Source organism: Nelumbo nucifera, chromosome 5 (genome assembly GCF_055504915.1).
Source record: "Nelumbo nucifera cultivar China Antique chromosome 5, China Antique-T2T, whole genome shotgun sequence".
Taxonomy (NCBI): Eukaryota; Viridiplantae; Streptophyta; class Magnoliopsida; order Proteales; family Nelumbonaceae; genus Nelumbo; species Nelumbo nucifera.
In genome coordinates this window covers 3331868-3343139 of record NC_142653.1, presented here as the reverse complement: position 1 = coordinate 3343139, position 11272 = coordinate 3331868, and the positions used below count along the sequence as shown (strand labels likewise).

The 11272-nt window shown below is 47.4% G+C and overlaps 1 protein-coding gene across 1 annotated transcript; it reads right to left on the bottom strand.

Annotated features, from left to right (window-relative positions):
* Positions 1 to 6497: 6497 nt before the first annotated feature.
* CDSP32 (chloroplastic drought-induced stress protein of 32 kD) lies at positions 6498 to 7826 on the bottom strand. Its single transcript, XM_010267758.3, has one exon. It carries the CDS (start codon positions 7611 to 7613, stop codon positions 6717 to 6719), a length of 897 nt encoding a protein of 298 aa, XP_010266060.1. The 5' UTR covers positions 7614 to 7826; the 3' UTR covers positions 6498 to 6716.
* Positions 7827 to 11272: the final 3446 nt, after the last annotated feature.

The following is an 11272-nucleotide window of genomic DNA, read 5'->3' as shown; positions in this document are numbered from 1 at the left end:
GCACGTTTAGCCTCGAAGCCCCTGAGCCGGTCGAGCCCGAGATCCCCAGTTCGGGCGAGCTCGGAGCTCCCAAGCCAATAGAGTCTGAACCCTGTGAAGTAGTAGCCAGTGTAGCATCTCTCCTGGTTAGGCTAAACGCGAACTAGGATGAGGAGCCCTGGATCCTTAACGTAGATGGCTCCTCGAACCAGTAGGGCAGCGAGGCTAGAATAGTGCTACGCGGCTCGAGCAGAACGAAATTGGAATACGCACTACGCTTTGAGTTCGCGGCATCCAACAACAAGGCGGAGTACGAGGCACTGATAGCCGGGTTGAACCTAGCGCGCAAGGTCGGAGCAAAGCACATAGTTATCTGTAGTGATTCCCAGCTTGTGGTCAACCACGTTACAGGCGAGTACGAAGCACGCAAGCTCACTATGATTGCATACTTGGCAAAAGTAAAGGAGGCTCTGCTCAACTTCCAGTCACACTTCATCAGGCAAATCCCGAGGTTAGAGAACACTGAGGCCGACGCCCTGTCCCGGTTAGCCAGCATGAGTCGCAATGCCATGAGAACCGTGTACATAGAGGACTTACCTCGGCCCAGCATTCTCGAGGGGCAGAAGAGGTCGCTCCCGTCCATGAAGCAGAGCCGAGCTGGATCGACCCACTTGCGAGCTTCCTGCTAGATGGAACCCTCCCTGCAGACCGCAATGCAGCCAAGAGGGTGCAGCGCTAGGCAGCCAAATACGTCATAATAGACGAACGGTTGTACCGACGATCCTACACGCTCCCCTACTTGCGTTGCTTGCGACCTGCCGAAGCCGAGCTCGTACTCCGCAACACTCATGAAGGTCTGTGCGGCGGACACCTAGGGGGCTGAGCCCTCGCCCAAAAGGCACTTCGACAAGGATACTACTGGCCAACGATGAAGGCGGAAGCCGTCGAGCTCGTCAGAAAATGCAACAAGTGTCAGAAGCATGCCAATATCCACCATCAGCCTGCTGCCGACCTCAAGTACCTCACCTATCCATGGCCCTTTGTACAATGGGGCATCGACCTTCTGGGGCCATTCCCGCCAGCAACAGGTGGGAGAAAGTTCCTAGTGGTGGTAGTAGATTACTTCACAAAGTGGATAGAAGCTGAACCTCCGACAATGGCAAACAGTTCGGGGATATCAAGTTCCAAGAATGAAGCCAAAATATGGGAATTCGTCAGAACTTCACATCGATTGCACACCCGCAGGCAAACGGTCAGACATAAGTAATGAACAGAGCCATCCTCCGCGGACTGAAAGCACGACTAGACCGAGCTAAAGGGTTGTGGGCGGACAAACTACCAAGTGTCCTGTGGGCTCACCGAACTACGGAAAAAACCACCACGGGAGAGACCTCTTTAACCTCACCTACGGCACTGAAGCGGTAATCCCGGCGGAAATCGAAATACCTACACTGCGACTAGGAGCATATGACGACCAGACAAACGGACAGTGGCCTACCAGCAAAAAATAGCTCGGTACTATAACGCCAGAGTAAAGAAGAGAAGTTTCCGCATCGGCGACCTGTTCTCCGTAAGATCATGGTACCCAAACCCGGCGTGGGCAAACTCGGACCAAATTGGGGAGGACCCAACAGAGTAAAGAAAGCACTCGGGGGGGCATACGAGCTCGAAACCTTAGAGGGTAAGCAAGTACCCCGAGCATGGAATATCGTCAACCTAAGGCGATACTACCTATAGTCCACCAAGTGAAGTGGATAAAATCACCACCAAAACAGGCCGCGCGAGTGCGGTAACCCGGACAGGAAACAGATCGGACGTATGGTCAGTTCGGCAAATACGTTCAATTCGGGAGAAAGAAAAGTCATTCCATTTCAAAGTAAGGTAGTACACTTCAAAAAAAAAAAAAATTACAAGCCTGGAGCTACTTCTTCATTATCAAAAGGCACTTCAATGATACCCGAAGGCCCTGCCTCGCCCTCGGAGTCTAGCTCACCATCAACAACATTGGCCATCTCCTGGGTTATGCGCGAAGTGGATATGGCACTAATATCGAGCTCGGGGTATGTATTCCGGATCATCCACCGGCTTAGCTTGAAACCCCTTCGTTATGAATCCACCATTAGGTCGTCAAAGCTCGGCGAGGCGATGTACTCATCGACGACCTTTTTCTTGGCATCTTCAATACCTTGAGAAAAGATCTGCGTCTTCTCCCTAATGTCCTCCTGAAGGTATTCGACCTGATGCTGCAAATCCCGCCTCAGGTCCGCCATGTGCTTCACTACGACTCCCATGGCCTCGGCATCTCTCTGAGACCTCGTCTCCCTGGCCTCTGCAGCACGAACAGCCGCCTCAGTAGCTCGGGAAGCCGCCTCAGCAGCTTGGGAAGTCGTCTCAACAGCACGAAGAGCCTCTTTAGCAGCTCGCGCCTGCCTCGAGCTCCTTTCCACTTGGGCCGCCAAGGCGTGAATAGAAGAGTTCACCTACCAAAAAGAACGAGTGAGTAACAGCACGACAAGAAGGATAAAAGCAAAAGAGCTCGATAACAAGTCTGACCTACAACCATGGCATGAGTAACAGCATGGCAGGCCACCTGGTGCAGAGGGAGATCAGTCCACGCCGCGACCTCCTCGAGGAAGATGGCCTCCTTACTCTTCTGAAGAGCATAGGTCGGCGACAGCACACTCTTGAATTCCCCTGGGGCCCCCGAGCCCGAGGGCCCAGCTCACGTATGAGCAGACCCAAAGTAAGCAGGAGCACCAGAGTAGGTGGGAGCCCCCATGTAAGTAGTCTCAGCATACGGGCCCCCTGCCGCTTCTTGCATTGGAGGAGCCATCTCGGGCTCCCTGGGCCTATCCCCCGACGGGTAGTCCGGTACCTCGGGCTCCGCATCCAGGGGCAGCTCGGCACGAGTTCGCTTGGCAACTCGCTTCCTCCTCTTCATGCCTTGAAACAAGCGCCCACCACAAGTCCCTCCTGAGTCCATCACACCTGCAAAAAAGAGTTCGACATCACAAAAAAGCCAGACAGAGCAAAATAGGACCTCCAAGTAAGGAACCTACCCGAACTCAGGCCGACCGCAATGAGCTTGGCCTCCGTCAGATACTGTTGGCACTTTATCCCAAGCCGCGCCCATTGCCGGAGGCCCTTCACCGTCTCTTTGTCAAGCATAACACTAAAGTCAGGGGCGTCCACCCCCCATCCGGTCTGAAACGGCCACCCCAACACACTTCGCACCCCAAAGTAGTCCCGCTTCCACACCGAGACCTTGTTAGGAAGATCATGTAAAAGCTTAAAACCTGGGCGAGGAGACAGGTAATACCCCCGCCTACGCCCGGGGAGGAGACCCGCTTGCGTCTTAAGCATTAAGATGGAAGAGAAGATCTCCAAGTCTAAAGGAAAGCCATGTTCGCTAAATAGGGAGATTGTCCCCACCAAATTACGAATGGAGTTCGGGTGAAGCTGGCCGACCGTAACGCCGAAGTGATTCAAAACCTCGACAAATAGGGGATGAAAAGGCAATCGCAGCCCCGCAGCGAGCTGCTCACGGAATATCACGATCTCATCAGGACCGTGTTCCCAAGGAAAGCTACCCGAAGGTATAAAATAAGCGTACTCCCCAGGCAAATTGTAATAGGTAATAAGGGATTGGAGTCCCTCAGGCGTCATGGTCGAGGGGCCAAACTTGTCTAACATCCGACCCCGACGAGAGGTGGACGCCAAACTACCCGAGGCGACTCGACCTACGAGTTCGAACTCTTCCTCGAGCTCTACCTCCGGCTCGCTCGGACTATCAGGGGATGCGACTCGGTTCGTAGAACCTGCATCTTACCCACTTGAAGGACCGTCTGAGCATTCCGAGCTAGACATCGAGGAGAGAAGGTGGATTCCAGGGAGGTACTCACCCGGAAAAAAGCTTCAACAAGACTACGGGAACTTGAATGAGCGAAAACTTGGAAAACGCGAACTGAAAGCCTGAGCGCGAGCTGAAACTTGGACGCGAGCTCAAGAGGCAGCACAGAAGTGAAAGCGACTGGGGTCCCCCACTATTTATACCCACAGTGACGAAGAAACAACGGCATAGATCAAAGCCAATCCAACGGCCCGCAGTCGCGCAGACCGCACATCCCCTGAGACCGAGACGTGATTGGCGGACGTCTTTTTGAAACTAACAGAGTGCCGGCGCACGTCTTTCTGAAACTGATAGAGTGCCGGTGCACGTCTTTCTGAAACTGATAGAACGACAGCGCACATCTCCTCACATTAAAAGCGGCAGCGACGCGTTTTCAAAATTTGAAAGGACGCCTGCTGTTACGTCTCCCAGCGGCGTGCCTTTTTTACTTTAAAATAAAGCGCACGCTGTCACGTCTGGCAGCATTTATAGGCAGGTCGGCGCGTCTTCCGTCTCCTGGGCGCTCAAAGAAACTAACCCTGACAACGCACCTCACGCTTCAAAATACGAGACAAATCCACCTGCCACCTTGCAAACTCCCCGCGCCAAGGCAAGACCCTTAGCACGAGGAGTGGGGAGCAATTGATGAAGGAAGATTTGGCCTGACCTCGTAATCACTCAACACGTGGCAAAGGCAAGCAGCTCAGCACAACGCACCCAGGGCGCAAGCTCCAAAGGGAAGAAACCAGCAGTCCAAACTCCCTACTAGGAGCCTGAACTCCCTACGAGGAGCCCAACCTCTGTACGAGGAGCCCGATATCCCTACTAAGAGCTCGAACTCCCTACGAGGAGCCCGACCTCCCTACGAGGAGCCCAAACTCTCCCTTAGGCCCCGAGCCACACAAGGTAGTGACCCGAACTGGCACGCCTCATGGCAGTTCGGGACACTCCCCTATCCGAACTCAAGACTTCACCTCGTTCGCCACTCCAGCACTTCGCCTCCGAGATGCCGAACTGAACAAACGTACCATACCTGACACCGAGGAGGTCCGTATCCAAGGGCGGCACACCTGACTGACTTGGGATCTGATGCTTGACAGCCGCACTTCAACGGTCACCTACCACCGCCACCTGCCACCGTCATCGCCAGTCGCAGAGACGGCTCCGACAAAAGGGAGTAGTGGCGGTTCTGTCCAGCAAAGGGGATGACACCCGAACTGGCAGGAGACCAGAGGTAATCGTACCCGACCTGACAGAAGCTTAGGAGTGAGTGCACGAGGTGGCTATAAAAGGCTCCCTACCCCCAAGAACAAGGGACGTGAACTTTGCGTCATCTGGTTTTATCTTGCCTAAGAATTATAACTTGAGCTTCAGAGCATTCATACCGGGTTCCCCCCGGAGCTTCCTCATCTTCTCTGTTTCAGGCTCCCTGTAGCTCCGGTCAGAGGCAAGGTCGTTGACAGGTAGGACTCAGCCGGATTGCGCACCATCACCTCTTAACGAATGATTCCTTCTCTTCTGTAAATTTCGACTCCATCTCCGCTTCTCTGCCCCTGTGCTACCCTACTCTGACTTGTTATATACAAGTTGATTGTGATTCATTTTCCAAGCAAAAGGTGAAAAGGGTTCGCTTCTTGCGATTTAAAGCTTTCGAGATTAATTACTTAAAGTAACCAAGGAGATGTGAATTCAGGGACAGGGAGGTTGTGGTTCTTTTTCATTGTTTCAGGCTTTCGGGTGCAAGGAATGGCCCCTTCACCGAGTCCTTACATGCACAGACCGGTTGCTACTTTTGGAGTGGTAGTCATGACTCATATAGATGTGGTTGTGGAGCATCATATATTCCTTATCCTTTTGTTCTGCTATAAAGCTGGTAGTCATGAATAAGTTGTTATGGGGTCGCTGCTACTGGTAGTCATGGTCATGGATAATATGATATGACTATAAATCTGTTATCATGTCTATGAACAAGGAATCTGCTACCACATTCCAAATCCAAAATATCCATCTATTGCTTATATTAATAATCCGCACTAATTCCAAATGTCCATAAACAATGATTTTGGTTTGATTAATAATTAATGTACTCGGAACATTCTTGGATGAAGATTCTTAAACACCAAGCAAGGGTTTTATTGACAATGTCTCAACTATGTTTGGTTAAATTCATTAAGAACTTTCTCCGGCCCAACCATTTCTTTCTCTCTTATTGTCTCTGCTCTGTAATTGGATTTGATGCCAAAGGGTTTCTAACAAACTACCTTACACCTTACCAATCGGGCTAGAAAAGTTCCGATTAGAGATTACCATGCTTCCCATAGAAACCCAGAGGAGACAATCCAATACAATTAGGTTGTGACCCCTAAATCGACCCAATGAGGTTGGGACCGTTGAGGGCTCCTTTTTGGTTCTTCTTCTTCTTTGATAATTAAACAAAAGCAACATTAACTACCCAAAACTAAAGTTTAGAGCTAAGCAGTAAGCACAACCAAGTGAGAGGATTTACAAATGATGCAGTACTCCTGATTCAGAACCGGTTGTTGACCCGTCAATACCGTTTTAAACAACCTTTCGGTTTAGGTTAAAACTTAAATAAGTGATTAAAAAATTAGCGAGGGAGAGGCATAACTTGAACAGACTCAAGCAACTCAACTTAAAGCAATTCATTCAAGTTTTTTTTTTTTTTTTAACCCATTAATTCCTCACCTCACGCATTCCATTCCACAATAAACCATACAATTAAGAGTAATTACAAAATGGGCCCTTAATTGCTTTCTATAATAAATTAATGATATCGTTGCATCTCAACAGTTATCATGCACCTGATTGTAATTTTTGTAAGACAACTTTATGTAACCCGAACTCCTTGGTATCTAAGAATCTCTCCAATAAGCTCCCCTTTACCCGAACCCACGTACCTTCCACAGATGTCACCATCTCTGATGAACAAAAAAGTAGGCACCTCAATCACATCCATGTCCTTCAAGAATTGCATGCAGCTATCATTCTCATCGCCGTTCATCCTAGCGAAGACAACCGTGTCAGCCATCTGCCTGGATAGCTTAAGCACCGTCGGATAGACCTTGACACAGGGCCCACAATGCTTCAACCCGACATCGAGCACAATCAGCTTATGATCGGCCTTGTGTTCTCCGATCAACTTCTCTACGTCGTCCCTGGAATGCAATTGCACCACAGCAGAGTGGTTATCACCATAGTAGAGCACATCCCCCATTAGCTGGTCCGGCCCGATCCCTTCCTCTTCATGGATCTTCTCCATGCTCTTGTAGAAGCTGAAGTGTGGGACCTTATCGATCTTCTCTCTCTTGCAAAGCTCCTTCGTCTCTTCCGATTCGTCACCCATGACGAGAAGGAAAACAACATCACTGCACGTTCGGCTCAGATCGACCATGAACGGGTAAATCCTACTGCTTTGGTAGCTATGACTGGCCGCGTACTCCACCACTACAAGCCTGTTCTTAGCGGCACGAAGGGCTTCGTCGAATTCTTTTATACTGTGGACCTGCTGAACTCTTTCATCGCTCTCTACTTTCCGGGTAGTGGGGACGGCGGTGGCCTCTGTGACAAATTTGGTGCGACTAATTCCTAGTCTTGTTGGTGGTGGTCTGCGCTTGGTGAAGGAAGACACAATAAAGGAGGCTGGCTGGAAACATGCTGGGTCGATTTTAGGAAAGGTAGAAAGGGATGAAGGTGATCTAGAGAGAAAGTTTGTGATTGTAGCCATAAAATTGTGAGTTTCTGACTTGGCTTTGGAAAATTCAGTAAATGAAGAGAGATAGAAAGATAAGAATTGAGTACGAAGTTGTTGATGAAACTCAGAAGTGTGTCTTTGGAGTTCGGGTTTTGGAGATCAGGCTATCCAAGGATCACAAGTTGTCGCATGGAGGGAGTGAGATTATTATGGTCCTTATGGAGATCGCCCGTAGTACCAAAAGACCATATCCACTCATTGATTTGTGGTTCATATCATCCACATATGTGGTATTCTTTCTAGATATTTTTCTTTGTTGTCTGTTTATGGTTTATTCAGTTATCCCTTTTTCTGGTTCTGCCGTCTGTCGTCTACTCGTCTGTATGAGAAAATATCAGGAGAGGGTCGGTGTGGCGAGTAGTGAAATGGGACCGATGTCACATCAGGATTGGGTACTTAACTTTGGGTTGTTATTGGGCTCTGATTGGACTGGACCATTTGGCTGAGCCCAATATATTCTAGCCCATAACTGACTCAGAATTACCATCTCTATGTTTATCCATATTGAGTTTGAGTGGTGTTGTTGAAACTTGAAAGGTCAAAGGTGATGGCGCAGGTTAAATCCTTGAAAGCCATCTTTCTTCAATCCGTAATGAAATTCATATTAGCTAGCCATATCTTGCATTGCATTCCAAATGGTTTATTCTACTCCCACAAAAAATTTGTTCTATGGAAGGAATAACGATGCTGGCTGCTGAATATTAAATCTGATATGATTACATAGGTTACAAGGTCGTATTTTCCATGAGCCGGTCGATGGATGATTACCATCTCCACACTCCACCAAGATAGTTGTTTTAGTTTTAATTTTTAAAATAAAAGGACGAAAGGATTTCGTTTCATTGGCGGCATGGCAATCATAGTAATAGTCAAGATTTGCTTTTCCAAATCAATTACTAACAAATAACAATAAATTGAGCCCATGGCTCAGTTTGTTCACAGAGCGTATTTCGTTTGCACTGGTGTAAATGCTTGGAAAGGCAAATGGGCTGACATTAAATTCTGCTGTAAGTTTAATTTTGTTTTTGATCCGACCTTGCGTTATCTGTTTCAGGATGTGGCCATCACTTTAAATGGGAGAGAATTGAGGAAGGAGGAAAGTGGTACAACTTTGTATCAATTTTTTGGAATGCAAAAACTGCATTGTCAGTGAGTGCAAATAAGACAAAGTACAAATTTCTATCAAGAAATGATGAAAATCAATGGTTCAGATTTATATTATAAACAAACAGAGCATTATCCATTCCTGGCTAAAGTCAAGATTTAAGATTACAAGAAGACAATATGGATTAGATGCTTGAATGGTAGGTAAAAGTTCTAGGAAAAAAAAGGAACGGAAAGTAGAAGAGTAAATAGATATTTAATGGAAGGTAAACAAGCTTTTAGGGCAACTAAAGGGTGCAATATGTAATTTTTCTGATGTGGCAGTTGCATTGTTGCAAAATTTAAACCTCTGAAGAAAATTAGATGGGACCAATCTAAATATCCTCTTCTTTACTATATCGTTGTGTATATAGTTTCTGAGTGGGCTGTTGTTACTTGTTTAGATTGAAAAAATACCTGTAAGATTTCTTAAGGCTATGTTTGGTTTGAAGGAAAAAGCAAAGAAAGATATACAAGGTTTGTAAGGCTCCATATGGCTTGTGGTATGGTGCTGAGAAAAAAGGGAATATTACAAAAATATTTCTTTTTCTCTCATTTGTTTTGAGGGAAATAGAGGTTGGGATGAGAAAATGTGGGATGTCAATTCCCAAAATTGTGAATTTGGGGTCGCACCAAAACCATGTAACCCTAGTGGCAAGGAGCAAAATATCAATACACCCGATACGCTGGTGGGGGCATATCAAGCATTTTGATACTTGTTTTTTTTTACTTTTTTCTTTTTAATTTTTTTCAAAACTGGTTCAAGGGAGCCAGTCTAGGACCCCTCCATCCCCTGAACAGGTCAGATCCTCGATACACCCACTGTAGGGGCGTATCGGAAGGGTCCCAGAACGATACGTATCGACCGATACGGGCTGATACGTAACAATACTTTGAACCTTTCTTGGTGGAAAAAGTTGAGAAAGCATTGTTGCCATCGAACTAAGGAGAGAGAACTGAGAAAGAGAGGGAGAAAGTCAGAGAGAGAGAGAGAGAGCATATCGAGAGATTGAGATAGAAAGGGAGAAAGTCCAGAGAGAGAGCATAAGAGGGGGAGGGCTCCAGTGGTTTCCCTTTGAAAGGTTGTGCTGGGAGCACAGAGAGACTCTCAGGTAAAGGCTAGGGTCTCTCAGTTCAGGCGAGAGAAGAGATGATTAGAGAGAGAAAAGGGATTGTGCTAAAGGGATGTTTTCATTGTCTTCAACCTGGCAGCAAACACAAAGTCCGATGGAGGGTGGTGAACTTGGATTTCCCAGACCGCACTGAAGCCTCTCTCTCACTACTGCAGCTAGTTGTAGCGGCAAAGACGTTCAACAGAGGACTAACGAACTGTTGTAGCTAGTTCAAGCCTCTCTCATTGTTTCACCAACGGCTTTGGACTAACGAACTACTGTCTCCAACGACACTATCCGAAGGTAGGAGATGATGAACAGTGTTTTTCCATTATTTTCCCATATATAAAACCAAATAATAGAAGTGTAAATTTTTACACTGCATTTTCCTTCAAACCTAAAGGTTTCCCTACGTTTCCCTGCATTTTCCTTCAAACGAACCACAGCCTAGAAGTTTAGAGGAACCACTTCCCAGATGGTTCAAGTCGGGTTCTGGTATCAATAAAAACCCATACCAAATCCGAATGATACTATTGCAACCGGCTCATATCCCCACCCAAATTACAGATACCATACGAATTACATTACAAAATTTGAAAAGGTCGGAAGAAAAAAGAAACACTGAATTGAATAGTAGGTAAGGAACCATTCAATTGAAAGTTGAACCTAAACCACACAAAGGCATAAACAAGAAATAGGGCATAGGGATCAATAGTTGAAAACACTTGTAGTCCTTCCAAGCTGGATGACGCGTGGGTCCTGCCATGATGGGAAAGACTCTTGGGTCTTTCAGATCCCTTAACCTATCAAGTATCAACTATTTTATTTTCTTCTTTTCCAAATGTATAAGTTTTGTGTACATATAGAGAGATCAAACATCCCATCGTACCCAACCATAAGGCCTGACAAAGCCTTGGGCCAGGCACAGTCAGGCCCTACTTCGTAGCTGAGCAAGGTTGAGCCAGCCCGGCCCGACTTGTCTCCCGATAAGGAAGCCTAAAAGTAATACATCTGTAGGTTAGGTCGGTCTGACAAAACCTTGGAACGGGAACGCCCAAGTGTTGGCTGCGCCAGGTTGGACATGTGTCAGCTCGGACCAAGTTGCAATTGCCATTTGTCAAGTAGCGTTACAAACATGTTGAGTTGTTCAAATAAGAAAGCCTAGGGCCAGGGGCGGTGCGGTGCGGCGCGGCCACGGCCTACAGAGTGTACAGATGCAAATACAAATATGCAATACAGCACTACAGACTACAGACATAGTGGGGGTCCAAGAAAATCATTGCCTTGGGACTTTCGGAGTTGAAGGGCGAGGGTCTCCACGTAAAGCATTTGTCTTCCATCAGCTATAGATGGCATGAAGATTGAAGAAGCAACATC